At 34.1% G+C, this 18,717-nt stretch overlaps 1 protein-coding gene and 1 long non-coding RNA gene across 9 annotated transcripts; both read left to right on the forward strand.

Moving 5' to 3' along the window:
* Positions 1-905: 905 nt before the first annotated feature.
* Positions 906-9,621, forward strand: LOC129307864 (uncharacterized). 8 transcript variants are annotated; one of them, XM_054948796.1, is made up of 9 exons: positions 907-1,971; positions 2,565-2,999; positions 3,157-3,676; positions 4,255-5,675; positions 5,746-5,809; positions 5,891-6,420; positions 6,877-6,953; positions 7,212-7,356; positions 9,139-9,621. In XM_054948796.1, the coding sequence occupies exons 1-5, from the start codon at positions 1,446-1,448 to the stop codon at positions 5,778-5,780; spliced, it is 2,937 nt and encodes a 978-aa protein (XP_054804771.1). In that variant the 5' UTR covers positions 907-1,445; the 3' UTR covers positions 5,781-5,809; positions 5,891-6,420; positions 6,877-6,953; positions 7,212-7,356; positions 9,139-9,621. The 8 variants fall into 8 exon arrangements, with proteins under 8 accessions (XP_054804777.1, XP_054804771.1, XP_054804772.1 ...); XM_054948797.1 differs by having other exon boundaries at positions 5,891-6,415; XM_054948800.1 differs by lacking the exon at positions 7,212-7,356.
* A 3,150-nt stretch (positions 9,622-12,771) lies between these two features.
* LOC129308172 (uncharacterized) lies at positions 12,772-16,178 on the forward strand. The gene is made up of 2 exons (XR_008592556.1): positions 12,772-13,656; positions 14,634-16,178. It is a non-coding gene; the product is annotated as an uncharacterized LOC129308172 (long non-coding RNA).
* The last annotated feature ends 2,539 nt before the right edge of the window (positions 16,179-18,717 follow it).

The following is an 18,717-nucleotide window of genomic DNA, read 5'->3' on the forward strand; positions in this document are numbered from 1 at the left end:
CAAAATTTTGACAAGCAGTGGCAAATTTGTCTCGAGCTAGTTGCAAAACTAGGTATCTAAGTTGCTTGACAACTTGATTGATTGGGTATAATGTATAACTTAAACATTATAAATACATTTCAATATTAAAAGTTGGAAATAAAATTGTGAAAATAAATGACAGAGTTACAAAGTTGCAAACTTGATTAATTGGGTACAATGTATAACTTCAAACTTAAAATTCATTTGAGCATGTCATCACTTTTACAAACTACATAGTCCCCTTCAGCTAAGACACTCAGGAAAAAAATTGAAGAAAAAGCAATTTCTGCATAATTGAAATGGTAAATGTTGATGAGGATCAGACTCTTCAGCTAGGCAAATGCATCACACCCATCAAAGATTAATGACCACAACAGATTACAGATTAATGACTTAAGCAACTGATCACTTAGGGCAGAGAAGGGATGTTAAAGAAGACTAGAATAGAGATGATAGACAGCTTTATTGGACAGCTCAGGGAAGAGATGACAGAAAGCTTTACTCGCTTGCAATGAGACAGGGAAGAGACGATGAACAGGGCAGGGAAAGAAGAGACGAGGAACAGGGCAGGGAAAGAAGAGACGAGGAACAGGGCAGGGAAGAGTAGAGAAGGAGAAACCTCACATTTTCATCAGCCAAATAAGGGTATTTCGGTCATTTCTCATTATATTAAAATGCCACTCAAGGAACTAGGGACTGGCCTTTCAGAATATTTTGGGACTTATCTTGAATAAAATTGGTCCTTTGGGATCTAATTGTCATTTTCCCTATATTTAAAGGCAATTTCATAAATATATATATTTAGCCAGGTAAATATGGACTATGGGGACGGACCTTGCCTCATCTTTTTATCTATTTTTTTTTATTTTAAATTTTTAAATATTAGCAGCATGACCTATACAGCTCTGAGTCCCAGAATCGCCGTCGAAGCAGAAGAGACACGCCCCTTTCAATCCGTTTGCTGCTTCGCCCCCTCTTTCTGGTGCCGACGCTATCCCTTGTCCGGCTAGAAAAACCGTCATTCTCCTCGTTCATTTTGTCTTCCTGTTTACCGATCTACTGGGAATTTGTAATCATCTGCCGGTTTCATCTTTTTTGAAATTCTGTGCAGGCTAACGGTTTCTTTCCGTGTATTTTCTTCCAATCTTGGGAAACCTCTTCAACATCTCATGATTTGGGCTTTTTTTGTCTTATTTTATGTGATGTCTTTGAATATTACGCCAATCTACAATTTATGTTGTTCGTTAGAAAGTGAGGCATAAATCCTGACTTCCAACTGTTTGAATATGCGGGTTACTGGTGGGTCTGATTGAGGGAGTTGAATTGAACAACAAGTATTGAAGGTTTTCATCATTGATTTGGTTTTGGTCGCCTATTTTTGGTTTTTTCTTACTAGATTCTTCATTCTGTTCAAACTTGGTTTTATGGCTGATCGAAGTTCGGCGGTTGCCAAGCCAGTTTGGATGAAGCAAGCAGAGGAGGCGAAGCTGAAGAGTGAAGCTGAGAAGGCTGCGGCAGCAAAAGCTGCTTTTGAAGCCACGTTCAAAGGGGTTGATAAGAATCGCGAAAGGGATACTGTTCCATCGGACAGTGAATCCGAGGAATCGGAGGACTTGGCTAATAAGCCAATTGGTCCCGTGGATCCTGCAAAGTGCACGGCAGCCGGTACAGGGATTGCGGGGGGGACAGCTTGTGCTCCATCGTCATTTATGGTGGTGACCAAGGACGCTGATGGGAGGAAAATTTCCGCGGGGGGTGCCCAGGTCAAGGTCAAGGTCTCCCCGGGATTGGGTGTTGGAGGATCGGAACAAGAGGGGATTGTCAAGGATATGGGTGATGGAACGTATACAGTTACTTATGTTGTGCCCAAACGAGGGAACTATATGGTCAGTGTTGAGTGTAATGGCAAGCCAATTTTGGGTAGTCCATTCCCTGTGTTTTTCAGTGCAGGTATCCCTGATTTCTCCTCCACCCTCATTTCCCTATATCAATTTGTGTACACTTTTGGTTTGATTATTGCTGTTTAGCAGGTTCACCACTTAGCATGCTTTCGACTTGTATATATGTGGATAGAATTTGGGAGGGCATTCAAAGAGATAATGATGATACACGCTTTCTACTTTTGTATATGTGGATAAATTTGGGAGGGCGCTCAAAGAGATAATGATGATAAGGATTAGAACGGTCCAAATAAAAATGAATGACTCTATATGCGTTCTCGGAAATTGTATAGAATTTGAGGCCATGCTGTTTATATTATAACTTATGAATAATGTGGCTTGCTATAGATTTTATATTTTGTATTGATGTAAGATATATTTTGCATATAGATATGGGAAAATGTCCTTAGATATGGCCAAGTATTGCTTTACCCTGCTACTTTAATCATACTTGAACTGGGTCTCTATCTGTGCAAAGCACCTCAAATTCCTCATCCTTTTCTTTTGGATATAAGAAGATTCATTGATGCACAAATTTTCTCATTAGGTTCATAGCATTTTCACACTTGCTAATTTTTTGGACTTTAATTTGTTTCTTTGCAGGTAATAATAATGGGGGACTTCTGGGTTTAGCTCCTGCATCCAATTTTCCCAATCTGGTCAACCAAACCATGCCCAACATGCCAAATTACTCTGGATCTGTTTCAGGTGCATTTCCAGGGTTATTAGGAATGATTCCGGGTGTTGTTGCTGGGGCTTCTGGAGGAGCTATTTTGCCTGGAATAGGGGCATCACTGGGGGAAGTTTGTCGAGAATATCTCAATGGACAATGTGCAAAAATTGATTGTAAATTGAATCATCCCCCTCATAATTTGCTCATGACTGCCTTAGCTGCAACAACCTCCATGGGAACACTCAGCCAAGCGCCTATGGCACCTTCTGCTGCTGCAATGGCTGCTGCTCAGGCCATAGTTGCCGCTCAAGCCCTCCAAGCCCATGCAGCTCAGGTTCAAGCTCAGTCAGTAAAAGATTCTGCTGGTATGCTATATTTATATTGTTTCCTGTAGTATTCTATCTCCTCTGTTCCTTATTCTCTCTCCTGCCTCTCTCTCTTTCCTTTTTTCTATTGTCTTTCTGTATCATTTTTTTTTCTGTTATTTTTTTAATTAATGATCAAAGATACACTTTTATTTAGGCTCACCTGACAAGGCTGGAAAGGCTGAAACATTAAAGAAAACTCTTCAAGTTAGCAATCTTAGTCCGCTTCTTACAGTGGATCAGCTGAAACAACTCTTTGGCTTCTGTGGTACTGTTGTAGAATGTACAATCACTGATTCGAAGCATTTTGCCTATATAGAATATTCAAAACCTGAAGAAGCAACTGCAGCTCTGGCATTGAATAACATAGATGTTGGGGGGCGCCCTTTGAATGTTGAGATGGCAAAAGCACTTCCTCAGAAGCCATCTCTATCGAATTCTTCACTGTCCTCATCTTCTCTTCCTTTGATGATGCAGCAAGCTGTTGCTATGCAACAGATGCAGTTCCAGCAAGCATTGCTCATGCAACAAACTATAACCGCACAGCAAGCTGCTAACCGAGCTGCAACTATGAAATCTGCCACAGAGTTAGCAGCAGCCCGGGCTGCAGAAATAAGCAAGAAATTGAAAGCTGATGGGCATGAGACTGAAGAGAAAGATACAGACAAGAAATCTAGGTCTGATAACCCTGCCAATCTTTTCAAAAGGAGTATATTTTGCTGTTACTTTATCTAGTTTCTTGCAGTTTTCTATAATGTTGCAAGCTGTTCACGTTCTTAACATTTTGTGCTCTGCATGATTTAGCCATGTACTGCTTGAAATTTATAAGCTCGAGAAGCTACAGATTGAGCAAACCAGTTTATGCTGCTCATTATAAATGCTCTGCCATGAATCCGATCTAGTCATATCTGTTGTATTTTCTCCCCCCCTCACTAATCTATTTTTTAATTAATTATTCCTTTTCTTGATGGCAACCAGTTATTTCAATATCCATTTGAATTTGCCCCTTATAATTATGATTAAGTAGAGCCTGGCTTATATCAGTGTTTCAATACTTGAGGTACAGTAGCACAACATTAATGTACTTTCTGGTTGAGATTGTTTTGTCAAAAGGTGCTTTTTTTGTGTGTGTGTTTACAGTAGCGTGCCGTTTCTGTGCTATGGATATTTTTGGATATTTTTTATTAATTATTGCTCACAACTCTTTCCCAAATTTCCCATCTAAATCTGTGTAAAATGCAATTTTCATAATTAGGTCACCTTCCTCTTCTCGTGGTAGATCCCGATCAAAGTCTAGATCTCCTGTCAATCATCAAAGAAGGAGGAAATCTCGTTCTTACTCACCCCGCTATTCAAAGGATCATAGGTCTAGGTCACCATTGAGATCTCGTCATTATTCAGTTTATGAAAGGGAACGGAGGTTTTACAGAGACAAATGGGAAAACAGTGATAGGTATAGAAGGCGGGATTCAGATAGATCACATGATCATCATTCATCTATTTCGAGAAGAAATAGGAGCAGGAGCGTGAGTCCTCGTACAAGGAAATCCTATCAAGTTGATTCTGTTTCTCCTAAACGCAGAGAAAGTTCACCACATAGGGGAAGGAAGTCATCACGTGCTAGTTCTGGCTCTCCACGTCATCACAGAGGAAGTAGGTCATCTCCAAGGAAGTCATCACGTGGTAGTTCTGGCTCTCCAAGTCATCACAAAGGAAGTAAGTCATCTCAAGTTGATGATGAGAGCAAACTAAGAATGAGAAGACGCTCCAGGTCAAGGTCTACTGAGGATAAGCATCGCTATAGTGATAAAACAGATGGAAAATCTAAGCATAGAGAGAGGAGGCAATCAGTGGAAGCAGAGCCTCATAGAAGAAGCCGGCCATTCCCCAGAAAGGGGGATGAAATTAGATCCAGGTGCAAAAGGCGGTCCCAGTCAAAATCTTTGGACAGTGATTACCATTCTCCTGAGAAGGTGGATGAACGCAGAAATAGAAAATCAAGGCACCATGGAAAAAGGCGCTCTAGATCGAGATCCATGGAAAATGAGAGTCCAACTGATGAAAGAGAGAATGAGAGCAGAAAACATCGTGATAATATAAAGTCTAGGTCAAAATCTGTTGAAAGAAAACAACACTATAAAGATAGATCAGGTGAAATCAAAGATAAGAAATCAAAGCATCGAGATAGAAGGCGTTCAAGGTCAATATCAGTAGATCGTAAGCATGAAAAAGGAGGCTCATCCCATGGAAATTTTGATGAGGGCAGTTCTGAACACACAAAATACTACAAATCAAATTCACCTGAGGGATTGCATTGCTCCGAGGGAACAGGAGATGAAAATTTGGAGCAGCCAGCAGAATCTCTGTCTAAATCAGTCTCAGAAAATTTTCAGCAATGCGATGGGAGTCAGTTATCCCCAGGGAGTCTCAAGGAGTATGAATTGAAAGACACTAACCTATCTGGTTGTGGATCTGGGGAAGGTAAGCATCATTTGAGTGATCAGGAGAATGAACATAGTGATGAAAATTCAAAACTTCATGGAGATATCATGCAGGAAGTGATTATAGACGTGAAGAATTCAACAAACATGAGTGATGATCAGATGCTGGTTTCATCAAATCAAAGCTGCAGCTTAACAGTGCCAACTGAAAATGCGGGAGCAGAAAATAACCTAGGTATGAGATGTCCTGTCAATTGTTGATGTTACTTGTGTATTGCAAGATCTGAGAATCATACATGTTGCAGGGGATCTAAGTGGAAAGGGAATGGGAACTGAATAACATTATGAATACTAAGCTTTGCGCACCAGGTAAGGAAGATAAATATAGAAAAAAAAAATTGATTATGCTTGTATGACTATTAAAGCTCAGTTACTTTTTGTGGCTTTCAGGAGTGGGGCCTCTAAATGTTTTTGAAGATTCAACTTAGGTTTTGACAAGGAATAACCATGACAAACTATCTGTATTATTGTATTTGTGATTCAGAAGTACTGGGAGATAAAAGTAATTTAGTTTCTATTGAGGAGGAGAGCTGTGTCAACCTTGGTGGCTATGATTTCTGATCGACAGAGTATAATTCTTGATAGAGCGTGGCATGGATTATGATTGTCTATGGATGAGGATTTCTGCATGCAGCAATAGTCATGGCTGCTGATGATCCTGCATTTTAATTTAGGGAGCTCAAGTATCATGAATAAGTTTTTTCCAGGGATCGAACTGTTACTTCTTGGGACAAGCTCATATCACATGGGAAATGCTTCCACTGTTTGCTTTGGCCCTGGGAATATTATTTGCTGGTTTTTATGGATGTCTTTGTCTATTTCTTTTTTGCAGGTGGTTTTGGGACAGATCAGGGATAAAATTCCTTAACCAGTTGATCTGGTTTAAGGTTTCAAGAAGTGTCCCACTTTTGCAATGTCTGGTGATCAACCATGCAGCCTTATAGCATGCTTGTTTTACTGCTTGGTTGATGCATGTTTGAATGTTACTTTATTAAATATACTTGTCTCGTTTTTATTTAATGTAAGTTCATATTACAATGTTAGGATCTTGACATGTATTTATTGATTTTAGAATGTGATGAAATCTGAAATTTTCTAGCTGATGCTGTTCAGTAACTATATTAGAGAGCAAGAAAACCCTTTTAACTAGTAATTCTCGTTTGACTTACCCAAAGCTTTGTGGGCCGATATTGGCTTATTGCTATAATGTGTAAAGGTGAACCTTGTACATACGCTACCTTGTCCACTTTATTGTTGGTCTTGGTAGTCTAGTTCTAGATTATATGCCCTTTTGGGAATTTACTTGTTATATGATGCAAGAGTCCTTTAATATTGGCAACCATAGGATCCCTTTCATTTACTCCAAACAAATGCAGGTCATATTCAAGTGAATTCAGTTGGAGCCTTTTGAGATACAGTTTGGCTGGGTTGATTTTCTCTTGTGTAAATGAAGGTATGATAGATTCTGATGCTCTTGGCTTGGAGCATATCTCTCCTTTTTCCCCACTTTTTCTGTCAAGCGTTGAAAGTAGTTGGAGTTCTGAATCTACGTAGTCTGCATTAAGTACTGTTACTCAGTATTGTTTGCCAATGCTTTTACCATCATCTGGTTCCTTATGTTGCCCTGCATCTGTTTCTTTTTCTTTCTTTTCTTTTTCCCCTCCATTTTTTCTTTCCTTTTTCTTTCCTTTTTTTTTTCTTTCTTCCCAAGAAATTGTCATAATAGGTAAAGCTATCATACAAGGTCAAGTGAAACCAGATGTTGCTGCAATGAGTTACATCATGTTGCATGTGAGCAAATTGGCTGTTACACATTACTTAAGTAAATGGTGAAATGGGAATGTTGATTTTGACAGGTAATTCTCCATGAAACTATTTAGGTTTGAGTTCTAGTAGTTGTGTAGGAACCTATTCAATCCCAATTACCAATAACATCTGTATTCAAACATTCCTTCATTAACTTGATCTTGTCAGCTTATTAAATATTACGTAATTAATTAATTATTGATGATGTTTCATTCAAATTAATGATTGCTTGTTTTATACATAATTTTTAGTTTTGGTTGCATATTGGTGGAATCAGATGGCATCACCTTAATGATTCCATCACCTTATTGCCTTATTGCTGAGTGAAGCTGGAAAACAAACGTACCTGGCCCCCCCTTCCTTTTATCACAAATGAGATTAAAAAAAAAAAGCAAAGAAAAAAGAAAAACAAATCAGGACATCTGTAATTTCCCCCTTGCATCTTTTCTCCATTGGCTCCGCTCCCTTTTCTTGTTTTTCCTGTTTTGGTTAGGATAAGCTGTGGATATGAATGATCTTAAGAGCAGCTCCAATGAATCTTATCTTCAGGCGATTGTGTGAAATTTGATCTTTGCAGGTCTAATTGTTTGTTTTTCTGGAATGCTCTTGTCTGTCTAATAACCAGTTATTTTTTGTCACTAAGAAGTGACAGCCTCTGCTGATTGTATGCCTCCTTAGGTGGCAATCAGGTTAAGCATTATCAATTAATAAGATTTTGTTCTCAACCTGCACAGTTCTTTAAAAGAACAGAGTTTTGCTTTAAAGTGATTGAAGGCTGGAAACGGGCAGCATGAATAAATGACTTTTCTAGTATATTAGTCCCACATCATGCGTTCAACTTTTTGATGCACTGCACTCAATGCTCGCGCGGGGCTGCTAGAGGATGCAGTTTGGTGTAATGAATTCGTAGGGAAGAACGTTTGGAGGAAGTGCGAAAATTGCATATTTGAGAGTTAGTTCACATATCTAAGAACGTTTTGGAGATTCGTCAATGTTGGCCTCGGAAATCGTTTAGCTTTTAATAGGAGTGTTCATGGGATGGGTCTTGTGTCCCATTTGGGGAAATGATTGGGATTGAATTTTTGCTTTGTATCTTGTCCCATCTTGAAAGTCGTCTCATTTTGTTAAAAATTAGGATGGGATCAGGATAAGAGTGGAATGTCTTCCTTTACTAAAGAAGCAAACAATATGAGAGAAAGTCCTAGATAACAATATTCATTAAAATTTTAGATTATATATAATAATTTAAAGTCAATTATTAAATTATATTAATCGTGAATAATTTAAAGTCAAGTATATATGAGATATAATATATTATGATAGTCATTAGATTATGAGAGTAATAACAAACTGGTTAGGTACAATATTAATTCATTGTTTTTCTTTTTTAGTTGAAATATGCAATGTTATGAGAACTGAATTAGCTATTAAACCAGTCGAGGTATTAGTTCATGATTCAAAGATCGAACTAGGGTTAGATTGGGGTTAGATCATTTATAATTAAATTAATATATTTTAAATATTACATATTAAAAATTATCGTTAAACTAATAAATTCAAAAAAATTGAAAATTTGCAGGACGAGTGTTAATGTGTGTTTATGTGTATATTATACACACATCTTGGTCAAATTATTCTAATGTTTTTTCAAAATCAACACAGGTAGCACAAAAAAATAAAATCCAAAAAAAGGAAAAAAGTGAATGTGATAAAAAGGAACATAATAATTAAATTAATCAGGGAGAATTTTTATCCATTTGTAAACGATAAAACTTGCCAACTCTCACCTTGTTTCCTTCTTATTATTAAATATTTCTTGCATTTCTTGTCAGGGTAGAGGAAGAAGTTGACGGTCAAGTGGAACACGGTTGGAGCTTGGAAGACTGTCATGAACATGAGTAGTCAAGCACAACTGTGAGTCTAAAAGTGCGATGACGTCGATGAGAAACAAAGGCGTGCGATTAGATTGAGGAAAATGATCGATGGTCAAACTCGAGCAAGAAGAGGTTTAGGGTTCTGATTTAATCGGAAGTTTTAGTTTTAGTATTCAAGATTTGTGCGTTTCCCTTTTGCATCTTGGTCTCCTAATGTTTTAAAAAAGAGAGGTAAAAATGATGTCATTTTGTGATATTAGGGGAGGGAAGAGAGAACTAGTTCTATTCAGTTCACCTTCAGTTTAAGCAGTTCACTAACGGTTCTCTTTCCCACTCGATTTTGTGTCACTTTCAAACTGGTTACCTGGCTGGTTCTCGATTAAATTAGTCAAACTGGCTGGTCCAATTCGGTTTTGATAACAATAAAAATATGTTAAACTAGTGATTTTTTCAGCAATAAAGCAAGAAAAATGATAAAAAAAATATTAAATAGATAAATATAAAAATAAATTGTATTAATATAATTAATATAAAAAAATTTCAATTTTAAATAGGAATTGTTTGAAATTATAACTAACATAGGTATAAATTATAGTAATATAATTAATATATTAAATGCACATTTTTTTAATATATATATATATATATATGTATATATATAATATTAAGGATGAGGGGAGATGTTTTGAAGGCAATCTCATATCTTAATTTTTTTAGGTTGGGAAAGGCTTGTCATGATAAGATCATAATGAACCCAAGCCGATTGAGATGAGTATAACGTTGAATACTCTTACTTTTACTTTTTCAAAATGCACCTTACAATCCCAGAGTCTCTTGTTAATTATGCTTTCTCCAATGCTGACTCTATCCTCTATGTCAAAGTCTATGATCTTTGCAATAATGTTAAAGGATGGAATTTTGATCTCTTAAGCCATTACCTTCATTCTGATGTGCTAAAGCAAATTTTAATTGTTCAACCTCCTAATCAACATAATGAAGACGATGTTTCTTTTTAGAGACCCTCTTCTAATGGCAACTTTTTTGTCAAATCTACTTACAGAGCTTTGGATACTCATAAGGACTAAAATTACTCAGATATTTGATTTAAGATTTAGAAGTGGCTTGCTTATGAAAAAAATAAAATATTTCCTTTGGAAGACTGCTTGGAATCGCAATCAAAACAACTACTCTCATTCTATTGGGAATTCTCTGCAACAACGTTCCTATCCTTTTGGTTATAACTCTTTTGACTCTACTATTCATATCCTAGGAGATTGTAAATAAGCTAAACAGGTTTGGAAAAAATTGGTAAATCCTACAAAACTTTACACATTCTTTTCTCTTAGATTGTAGGGCTAGATAAGATGGAATGCAAAGAATGAAGCAAGGAGCTTGAAAACAAGAAAAACACATTGGCGGAGTCTCTTTGCCCAAGCCTGCTGGAATATTTGGAAAACAAGATGCAAGAAGCTCTACTTTAAAGATGAGATTCGGGATAGTGATGTTGCCTTCTTCAGCAATCAACAAATCAACAATGACACGAAGCTTCTATCCAAAATCAATTACTTGAATAAAAGAAGCACTAGTTATAATATTAATGGAAAATCACTTGAATTCAGATAGGTTAGGCTAGACACTGATGGTGTTGTTAACATTAATGGTGATGTTGCTCGTGGAGGCATTATCAAAAATGATAAAGTAGATTAGATCAAAGGTTTTTCCAAGTATCTTGGCTTTTAACATAGCACAGTTGCTGGGCTTATAAAAATTTACAAAGGCTTATCCTCTGTTGGAATGAAAAATTATACAAAGTTAATGTTCATTTGGACTCAATGGAAGCTATTTCTCTTATTAATTACAACTACTCTGGAAGTCATCCTTTCTCTGACATTATCACAAAAATTAGAGATCTCACAATGAGAAATTGGTTGGTCACGTTTGATCATATTTATAGAGATACAAATTGATGTACTGATTGTTTAGCTCATCAAATATCTCATGATAATTTCGATACTACAATCTTTGATGTCCCTTCGTATATTTATAGAACCCTCTTAGCTTTAGACATGATTAGATCTTAGTTTTTTTTGTACAATTTGTCGTGGCCATGTATTAAAAACCTTACGATTATTGAGGCATGTGATTTGAGTGTAGTCAATTAATCATGGCAGTGTTCAAAGTCTTAGTCTGACTCCTGGTAGTTTAGTGTGTGGTTTAGTACAAAATCAAACTTGACGTGGTAGGATCCGAACTCAACACCCACCCCCTCTTTTTTTTTTTAAATCATATTCAAGTTTCCCTCTTAGGACAAACAACATAATCTATTCAACTGAAAGTAAGAATTGATGTATGCGATACGGCAAGACTTGTTAGATTTAGGATAATTTGTAAACGTTTTATCAGGTTACTCAATAAAATCAGTTTTTATATCTATGTCGATATTCTCTGGTAAATCATATGGCCTTACGACTTGACAATAACAAATTGGGAGAATGACAATTAAGAACCTACTAAGAATATTAATCTCAATTACAGACCGTGAAATTTTGAAATCTCAGTTAAGGATCATGGTCCTGAATTGTGATTAAAAAAATATAATTTGTAAGGTGAGATTCATTATTGTCACTTGGGAATTCACTAACCTAACTTGAGAAAACTTGTAACGTATATTGTGAAAACATGAAACCTCTCTTGAAAATTAAATGTTTAACAAAAAGTGCCACACACTAACTCGATTTGAAAATTTTTTTAATGTATATTGTGAAAACATGAAACTTTACTTGAGAATCGATTGTTTAATAAAAAAATAGCAATTTGAATAAGTCACTTTTTATTAATGATTCTCAAGTGGGGTTTCATTTTTTCACAATATACGTTAGAAATTTTTTTAAGTCTAGTTAGTGAATTCTGAAGTGGCGCTTTTTGTTAAACATTCCATTTCTAAGTAAGGTTTCATGTTTTCACAATATACATTAGTAATTTTCTCAAGTTGGGTTAGTGAATTCTCAAGTCGCATGAGTAAATCCTACCTCACAAATTACATTTTTTTATCACAATTAAGGACCATGGTCTTTAACTCTGATTTTAAAATTTCACGGTCCATAATTGGGATTAATGTTCTTAGTAGGTCCTTCCTTGTCATCCTCCCTAACAAATTGGAATAATTTAACTGAAAGCAAGAGAATTGATGTATGCTATGAGACTACTCAATAACGACGTTACACGTGAAATTGAGAAAATGTAATTGTCAAGTTGCAGCGGCCATATAATTTACCAGAGAATTTTGATATAGATATAAAACCTGACGTTCGTGGTGTTCTATTTTATATGACTTGATATGGAAGGCAATAAAATTAAACTCACAGTGATGTTGCACAATCGGAGAGTATGACATGTTGATGTGGGCAAATTATGGCAGCCCAACGTCGATGACAATGATGGCACCGGTGAAGTTGAGGATAAGGATGAGGAATTGGGGATGAAGCTAATAATAACGGACCGTCGTGAGCGGTGAGCCCAGTAAATGCTAGTGGCCAACTTGGATGTCTCTTCCCAATTTTTTTTTTTTTTTAAAAAATCCTAATTCTTTAGATGGTGAAAACAATAACAACCGTATTTATATTGCGTTAATGCAAAAAATAGGCCTAAATATAGTTATTTCTGCTTCTGTAAATTCACAACTTAATATGGATCGGTTGGAAATTAAAAGAAGAATATAATATGATGACAGGAGGAAAGAAAAGGGCTAAATTGGTGTAGTGTGTCAATGCCAAGCACTAACCGCGTGGATAAGCACTGGGCGTTGTCCTAGAAATGAGAATGTACCAATTGCTAAGTCAAACTATTAAAGCTCTGTTTGGTATATGAAGGACTAGGAGAATGGGACTAGTTTTGAGATTGAGTAATCTCATCTTTTTATGCTTTATGTTTGGTATAAAAGACTCAATATTTCAATATTAATGCCAATGCTACCTTATATGAGATTACCTCGGTATTGCAAAATTAGTCTAGGGATTGATTTTTCTATGATCAAAATACCCTTTCAACCTCTACCTCCCTCCTTCCCACGCACCGAGATGAATCCCACTTTGTCCAGATCTTGGTGCTAGGATTGTAGAACCCATGCTTCGGCCAAAGGTTCTTCTTGTCCAAATCAGCCGGAATGACGTCGATGATTTGCAGAAGCAAGCTCCGATGCTCACACATGGGATTAACTTTCGTTTTCAACCCATTGAGAAGCTTCCGAAGATGCGACGCAAATCGTCTCCCTTCCTCCACTTCTTCATCTCGTCGAAAGTCGTTCGTGCCGCCGCCTCCTTCGCAAGTCATCTCCCTCCCTCCAGATCCCATCTCCATCATTTTTGCATCTCCTCCCTTCTCCCTCCATCTACCTCCCTCTAGATCGCATTTGTTTTGAGATTGATGGCGTCCAGATCTGGTTCATGAGTTTGATGACATTCCAAATCTGGTTCTCAGGTCGAGTTTCAATAGCCTTCTAGCTTAAGTTTGAGATATGTCAAGATCTAGTTCATGGACTTTATCGGGTTCGTGACTCTGATTTTTTTTTTTTTCTTTTTGGTTAACGATAAGGGCCATAATAATTTTCTGATGATTTCTTATTGATTATAAAATAAAGTTATTAATAGTATTTCATTTAAACATTACTCCATTCTAAACGTATTTTGAAGGTCCCAATTTCAGTCTTAATTTCAATCCATTGAAACCAAACAGCCTAAATGTTTTCGGCCACTGCGTCAACTCATCATTGCTTCTTGCGGGCCTCACGGACCGCGTCCTTTGCTTTAACAATGAGATACTCCGATAAAGCAGGCTTTTTGTTTTTGTTACATTTCTCTCAGAAATTAATTTTCCTTCAATAATTTAATTTTGCCGTTTGATACGTTACTCCGATACAATTGTAGTCGACACTCAACAGTGACATTGCTCATGTTACTAGTTCACAATCGTTCCAAGCTCCTTTATTTTATTTTTGAATTTCCCCCATGGTTAAATAATTTAATATTCCCTTCAGCTGTGCCGTGTTTAGATTAATTTGAGTTTAAATTTAAGTCAAATATCTTATTTGGATACTTAAAAATCTATGGAAATCCATTTGTTATTATAGCTCTTTTTATAATTTCAAATTTCATTTATATCTTTAATTATTTGAAATTTTAGCTTGTCCCCTCTTCACATTTTTATTGTTGATGCAACTGTTGGAATTTAATTGATTGATGTTAATCCACATAAAATTTAAAATAATTCCAGCATTAATTCCAACTGTATGCACCCACGTTTTTTGTTTTCTGGTTTCGTTGACGCGTTCCTCCTCATATTCACAGACACATAACTTGGAAAACAAAGTAGTAAGCTTAGAGGCCAGTAATGCAAATTTCATAAGTTGTTGCTGATTTGGTTGTGTATTATTATGACACCATTATTTGTTTGTTCAGGAGAACGGTCATTCGCGAACAGAGGAAGAAAGTCGAATGCTCCCTCTACTTCTCTTTACAGGATAAAGACATGCCATCTTTTTCTTTTCTGTTTATAAGAAATAACATGGGTTTTGTTTTTATCTCCTTTTATATTAAAAAGTTAATATATAATTTAGATCATAAATTATTGGTATAGAGGTGATTTAAATTTTAAATTTTTATTTGATATGTTTTAAATTCTGACCAATTAATATTGATACAATTTCACCCTTATCATTAAATTAAAACAAACATTTATTATTTTTTCTTGCTGTTTCAGGCCTCATAGTTTAACAATAATTATTATAGTAAACACTGTATTTTGTCCGAGCATATTTTACATTTAATAAAAATAATAATAAATTCAAAAAATTGAAACTTTTAATAATATAGATAAAAAAATTAATTAATAGGGTTTAGTTCTATTTTGTTGGTTAGGATTTTATTTTTTAGTTCATTACAACAACTAAAAATATAAAATATAAAAATAAAATTTAATTTTTTTAGAGGATTATTTTTTTAAAAATAATAATATTAATAGAATAAAGAAGATAAATAAGTTTAATCTCTCCTCAGAATCAATTTTTTTTTTTTAAATCTTGCTTAAATCTTAAAAAATCTTTCTCAAATTATCTCAACAATCAGAAAATTATGATAATAAACTTCTTAAAAATTAAATATTTTTAAATTCTTGTAGATCTAATTGTCTTCCTTATATTTATATGTATCTACAAAAAAATAATAATAATAAAAATAATTTAAAACTACAAAAAAAGAGTTAGGGTTGAAAAAAATATATGAACTGAGAACCATCAGCTCAGTCCTTTGTCTAGATGTGCACACACAAGCATTTCAAGAAGAAGCAAAGGCGAAACACAAAAAAAAAAAAAAGAAGAGCAAAAGAGAGAGACGCAGAGAGTAGACAAAAAACACAAAGTAAAGCAGCCGGACGCAGAGCAAGTGATCGAGGTCCATACACAGCACTTAAACATATGAAAATGCAGCAAAAGAAAGGGAAAAAGCAAAAGAGAGAGATGCATGTGATCATGAAGAGCATAACAGAGATGACGATTTGAGACTAAAGCGTGTAGCGAAGCAAAGGAAGCAACCGAAGACTGATCGAATCAAAAGTTTGAAGGTGAAGAAGACACTATTCGACATATTTATTTTTAATGTTCATCAAAGTTTTATTGTGGGATCGCTTCTGGGTTACTACTATATGAACAAGGATGGATTATATACCCTGTTCATATGATTCGATTACCTTGCTATGTGGTGGATAAAATTTAGTCTCGAATTATGTTTTTGATTCTAATTAAGGGTTATTGCATAGTCTAATAGCTAGCAAGTTGTTGAGGAGCTTCCAAGATTTTTATTAAAGGGTTGTCTAGAGTTGCCCAGTAATATATAACCTTGTGTTATTGTGTGCTTGAACATGTAGTCTACAGGAAATCATTTTTTTGGGTTAGGTGTTGTGTATTTAGGTTCTTATTGCAATATATAGTTTGACACTAAACATTAAAATTTTGTTACTTTAGAAACAGATTTGAATAGCTTCTTTTGTTTAGTTTGATAGAATTTTTTTTTAGATCATGATGTAGGCTAATCTTGATGATGGCAAGAATTATATTTGATTGTAAAGACTTAAAGCTATTATAGGTTTGGCCTTGTTTCAAGATCTTGTTTGGGATTGTTGATCTGTTTTGAATTTGAAAACAAAAATATCTAACTTATTTATTCATGAGTAAAACCTAGGCACCATAGCCATATCATTGTGTTTTCTTCCTCTAAGTTATATTGTACATCTTAAATATGCTCTAACATGTGTTTATTTGCTTCCACCAGTGAGGTTGATTTAGTTATAATACTTTTCTATGATGTTTTTGGTTCTAACATTTAGAAAATTATTGTTCAGTTAAGTGATAAGTTAGATTTAAATTTGTCTTTGGGCAATGAAATAATATTAATCAACACAAGTTTAATTATTTCCATAAGTCATGATCACCATTTTGCATATGATTTCCATTTGAGATCAATTGAGTGATTTATTGGAGATTGTTTTGATTTTAAATGTCTGGGTGTTGTTACCAATTTTCTTCCCTTTTATTGTTCTCTTTTTCAAGTACTAATTCATACAACAAGTCGAAATAGGAATACAATATCCAAATAGTTTGGTCCCCTTGCCTTTAGTGGATTTTCATGAACAAATTGTTTCACAAACATATAATCATTTCTATTATAGTTGATAATAATTTAAAATTTTTCATGAGAATTTTTAGAACCTCATTTAACATAATGCCGTGTAAATCAATAAGATTTTTTAGGTATAAAAATCTAACTTGTATATATTAATATGGATTTTAAAGGCCCATCATTAAATTAACTCTTTTTTTATAATCTAAATTAATAAAATATTTAAGTTTCATGTGAGATTTCACAAATCTTCATAGAAAATTAAATTAAGTGCATTATCATGTAGAATAATAAATCCTCGCAGATGATGTGATTATCAATTGGTATATAGTAAATAAATAAATAAATTTAGTAAATAAAATAATAAACATTTTTTAATAAAGTTAATCAATTAAATTAATGTATTTGAATTATAATTACATTTACTGATTAGATCTTTTGGTCATATGAGATTCTTGAAACTCCATAGACCTCTAAAATAATCATCTTACCGTTTAAGTTAATAAGGCTTCACAGTTATAACAATTGAGATTCCTGTATTTAAAAATATGTGTTATATAATTATGCATTAAAATATATTTAATATATATTATTTAATCCTTTATTATGTAAGAATTTTGAATCTCCGTAAATATTTAAGATAATCATATTGTCATAAGGCTTTGTAGGTATGACGATCAACACATATATATACATTCTTTTTTTAAGAAAAATTATTATTATTACTTAAAAATTTAAGTAAAATAAATTAAGTTATTAATCTCTTTTATCGTGTGAGATTTTGAAATTTGTAGCTATTTAGAATAATTGTATTATCGTATAAGCCAATAAGACTCTGCAGGTATAACAATTAAATCTATAAAAATAATAAAATATAAAAAAATAATTTTTAAACTCTTTTCTTTTCTTTATTTAAAAAATTTTAAAATAGAGAAAATAATTAAAATTAAATTACTTTTTTCAATTTAAAACATACATATCAAAATTTTAGAAAATTATTTTATTTGCAAAATAGTAAATTATTTTTAATTAATTTTTCTTCAAAAAAATATTTTCACCAATAATTTATAATCTCAAATTACATGAACTTTGATCCCCGTCAAAAGGTACGTAAGCCTTATAGTCTGATTCTAAGTCAAGTCCTCCCTTGTAAATAACTAAATATTTCTCACTTAATTATTTTAATTTTGTGAACACTGATTTTGAGTTAAGTCCTTCCTTGTAAATAAATAAATATTTTTTATTTAATTATTATCATTTTTAAACATATGAATAAGAAATGGATAATTAAAAAAACTTTGAAACCATATTAATTTATCATGGTAAACTTTAGGTAACGTTCTTACCAACAGGTGTCGTGGGATGCCTAACACCTGTTGGATATTATAAATATTTTCTAGTATTTCAAAAAGAATTATTATAAATTAATAATATTAATTATTATTTAAGTCTATTTATTATTTTATAACATATAATTTAAACAACATTATTATTTGAAACCATTTTTTAATTATGATTAAGGTGGTTTTATTGCCCAGCATTATGAGATCTGCCTATAAAAGGCAATGCTTGCCACAAGTTCAGAGAGACCCTTGGTACTCTCGACCTTTCTCTCCTCTTCTATCATACTGATTCATTGTGTAGCTACCTGAGTATATTTTGTGAATTTCTATTGTTTTGCGTCCCTACTTTAGTAAGAAGAGTCTGTTTAATCCTGAAGAGTTGCCGCGCGATCAATCCAATGTAGCGGAATAGCTCTTAAGGATAGTGTTCTTGGGCATGACTCAGACTATATTTTACCTATTATTGACAACAATCTTAAGAGCTAGCTCCATCATGCTAGTCTTATTTAGTTGTACTAAGTTTGATG

This window comes from Prosopis cineraria, unplaced genomic scaffold, assembly GCF_029017545.1.
Source record: "Prosopis cineraria cultivar Desert tree isolate PC_DT_omini unplaced genomic scaffold, ASM2901754v1 PC4, whole genome shotgun sequence".
Lineage (NCBI taxonomy): Eukaryota > Viridiplantae > Streptophyta > Magnoliopsida > Fabales > Fabaceae > Prosopis > Prosopis cineraria.

Bases quoted from the DNA above. Each gene is read 5' to 3' on its own strand.
- LOC129307864 (XM_054948796.1), top strand. From the start codon at position 1,446: ATGGCTGATCGAAGTTCGGCGGTTGCCAAGCCAGTTTGGATGAAGCAA. The intron at 3,000-3,156 runs GTATGCTATATT...ACTTTTATTTAG, and splicing joins GTCAGTAAAAGATTCTGCTG to GCTCACCTGACAAGGCTGGA. The intron at 5,676-5,745 runs GTATGAGATGTC...TACATGTTGCAG, and splicing joins GGGAGCAGAAAATAACCTAG to GGGATCTAAGTGGAAAGGGA.